The sequence below is a fragment of the Chinchilla lanigera genome, unplaced genomic scaffold, assembly GCF_000276665.1.
Source record: "Chinchilla lanigera isolate Chin_1 unplaced genomic scaffold, ChiLan1.0 scaffold00099, whole genome shotgun sequence".
NCBI lineage: Eukaryota > Metazoa > Chordata > Mammalia > Rodentia > Chinchillidae > Chinchilla > Chinchilla lanigera.
This window is the reverse complement of record NW_004955500.1, coordinates 7,732,294-7,735,056: the sequence shown is the minus strand read 5'-3', so window position 1 is coordinate 7,735,056 and position 2,763 is coordinate 7,732,294. Positions and strand designations below refer to the sequence as shown.

Here is a 2,763-nt window from a genome sequence, read left to right as displayed (position 1 = left end):
AACTTGCAATGATCCTCCTGCCTCAGCCTCCCAAGTGCTGGGATTACAGGTGTGCGCCACCACGCCCAGCGTATGAGGACTTTTAATACCCATCTTCTTAAGTTTCCTGGGGTCTGCTGCAATATTTTTTTGGTGGGGGGGGCCAAGGTTTACACCATCAAGGAAAGACACATATATTCTAGAAGAAGAATAGCATGATGACAGTGTGTATTTGCTGTTATTTTGCGATTTTTTTGTTTTGTTTGAGATGGAAAAGATGGAGGAGTCAGAAAAAAGCTATAAAAAGTAGCCTGAAATAAGGGTTACAGCGAAATCCCTTGGAAGAAAGAGTGGCGTGAAATCAAGAGCTTCCCAAAAGTACCAACGCGGCTGGCTGAATTGCCTAGGAATCCAAAGCTGTTCAGCATGGAGATCTCCCCAACCCTTTTCAGGATCACTGAAGTTGAGTCAAAGTGGCCAAAAAAAAAAAAAACAACAACAACAGAATGTGGCCAAACAATTTTGCCACCTGAAGCCCCGCAACCCAGGCTCTGATCTTGGCGCGCTCTGTGATGAGCTCTGTGACTTCAGGGAAGTTGGTTCCCCCTTGACCTGGGCCTTCTGACAGTGACATGAACGTGCAGACCCAAGGTGAGCTCACGGAGCAGCGCTAACTCTGTCTTACCACTCTGACATTGCATAGTGCTGTGCTGGGGTCGCAGATGACCAAGAAGAGTGTCTCCTGTAGAGGAGGGAGAGAGCTAAACTACAGCTCGATGTGCCTTTTCATTTCGGAGAACACCAGTGACCTAGCTTTGCCACAGCCTGAGTCTTGCGAGGGTGTCAAGGCCGTCTGTGAATGAACTGACCGGGGCCATTCTCTGGGGAGGGAGTGAGGCCGAGCTCAGTGTTTCCCTGGAAAGAGTGCCTACCTTGATGACATTGTCCTTGCAGTCCATCACCCGCTCAAAGGTCTGGCTGAGGGCCTCGATGTCCTTGTGAAGTTCTCTGGTCTTGATTTCCCGGAGGACAGTTCTCCACTGCATGTTGATCTTATTAAGGTTCAGGGCACTGTTGTGCTCCTCCTTGGCCAGCTTGTCCTGTGTGAAGGCATAAACGCAGCGCCAGGAGCTCAGCGCCCAGAGCCCTGGCCACCCAGCGCAGCAAACAAGGTCACTCTGAAGGGCCAGGGATGTAGCTCAGTGGCATAGGCGTAAGCCTTGGGTCATGAGTTTGATTCCCGGTACAAAAAAAAAGAGACTGCTCTGAAGTTGTAAGCGGGGGCTTTGCCACTAGTGTTTTCCGAGGGCCTCAAGCTGCCGAGGGCTAATACTCAGAGGTTCCTTTTTTTGTGGGGGGGGGCCTGGAGTAAGTTAGCAACAGCCTGATGGCGTTTTAGAGAGGTTTCCTTCCCGACAAGGCACCAGCCTGGTGCTGTTTACAGCCCCACCTCCAGGGAGACTGAGAATCCGGGACAGCACCTACTGCCGTGGTTCTGGGGTTCAGTAGAGATGTCAGCCTCCATTGCACCTGCCCCCTCCATGCTCCACAGGGAGCTTCCACCCTCCCGAACAAGACTGCCAGGAATCTAAGTGTATCTGGGCCCCAGGATTTCCTGAGGAAGAAATGCTGGTGTGAAAAGGAGCCGGCCGCAACGCCCGGGCGCAGGCGCGGCCGAGGCGGCGGGCGGGGTGGGCGAGGCGGCGCGCAGAAGGCCGTCACCTTCAAGAACTGGCTGAGGAGCCGCTCCTTCCTCTTGGCCATCTCCTCCTCGGCCAGCAGCTTCTGCTGAAACAGCAGCAGCTGCTCCTCGTTGGAGAGCGACATCTTGGCACCCTTCCCTTTCTTAGGCATGGCTGGGCGGGGACTGGCTCTGGGCTCACGTTAGAAGGGTGAGGGGAACCCCCTGGAAAGGCGCCTCTGGAACTGCCTACGGCACCACCGAAGCAGGACCACAGATCCCAGGTCTGGGGCAAGAGAGGGCAGCGATCCGCGGGAGCCCGCTCTCCTGCGGAAGGAAGCGTCTCGTCTCCTAGCAACAGGATCGCATTAAAACAGCCGGCCGAGAGGCGGGGAGACGAGCCCTCGCTTGGAGCGCCCCCTGTCCGCTGGAGGACCGCGGTCAGATTTTGTGAAAGGGTCTTTCCATGGATCAAAACCCCTAATTTCATCTGAGTGCAGTGGTGTGTGGCTGTGATCCTAGCTACTCAGGAGGCTGAGGCAGAAGAATTGCAAAACAAAAATAAAATAAAAAGAGCTGGTGATGTAGCTCAGCAGTAGAACGCGTATTCGAGTCCCTGGATTGGATCCCCAGCACCAGGAAAATTAAATGAAACAAAACCCATAAATTATCATCTTTTTCTTTTTCAATCCCAGGAATGGAACTCAGGACCTTGCCTTACCAGGCAGGTGCTTGTGCCGCTGAGCTGTATCCCTAGTCCTTTTTTCTTTTGAGATGGATTCTCACTGTAGCCCAGGCTAAACTCAAATTAGCTATGTAGCCCAGGCTAGCCTGAAAATCCCAATCCTCCTGCCTCTGCCTCCCAAGAGCTGGGATTACAAGCATGTGCCACCACGCCTGGCTCAGAACTGTTCTGTTGTTTTTGAGATGGGGTTTTGCTATGTAGTTCAGGCTGGTCTTGAACTCACAGTGATCGTCCTGCCTTAGCCTCCCACGTCCTGGGATGACAGGTGTGTGTCACCATGCCTGGCTTTCAAAATTCTCAAAATTGTTTTTAATGTGAAATGTAATGCTCATATAGGGTTTTCCAGAGAAACAGAACC

At 52.7% G+C, this 2,763-nt stretch overlaps 1 protein-coding gene across 3 annotated transcripts in view; it reads right to left on the bottom strand.

Annotated features, from left to right (window-relative positions):
* Ccdc65 (coiled-coil domain containing 65) overlaps positions 1–2,003 on the bottom strand; it is an 11,082-nt gene extending 9,079 nt beyond the window's left edge. For 2 of the 3 annotated variants that reach the window (XM_005406671.2, XM_005406672.2), the window contains exons 1-2: positions 1,702–2,003; positions 912–1,079 (exon numbers count right to left, since the gene is read on the bottom strand). In XM_005406671.2, coding sequence (XP_005406728.1) covers positions 912–1,079; positions 1,702–1,833 — 300 coding nt within the window. In that variant the 5' untranslated portion in view covers positions 1,834–2,003. The remainder of the gene's footprint in view (positions 1–911; positions 1,080–1,701) is intronic. The other variant, XM_013505645.1, reaches the window with a different exon arrangement.
* Between the last annotated feature and the right edge of the window lie 760 nt (positions 2,004–2,763).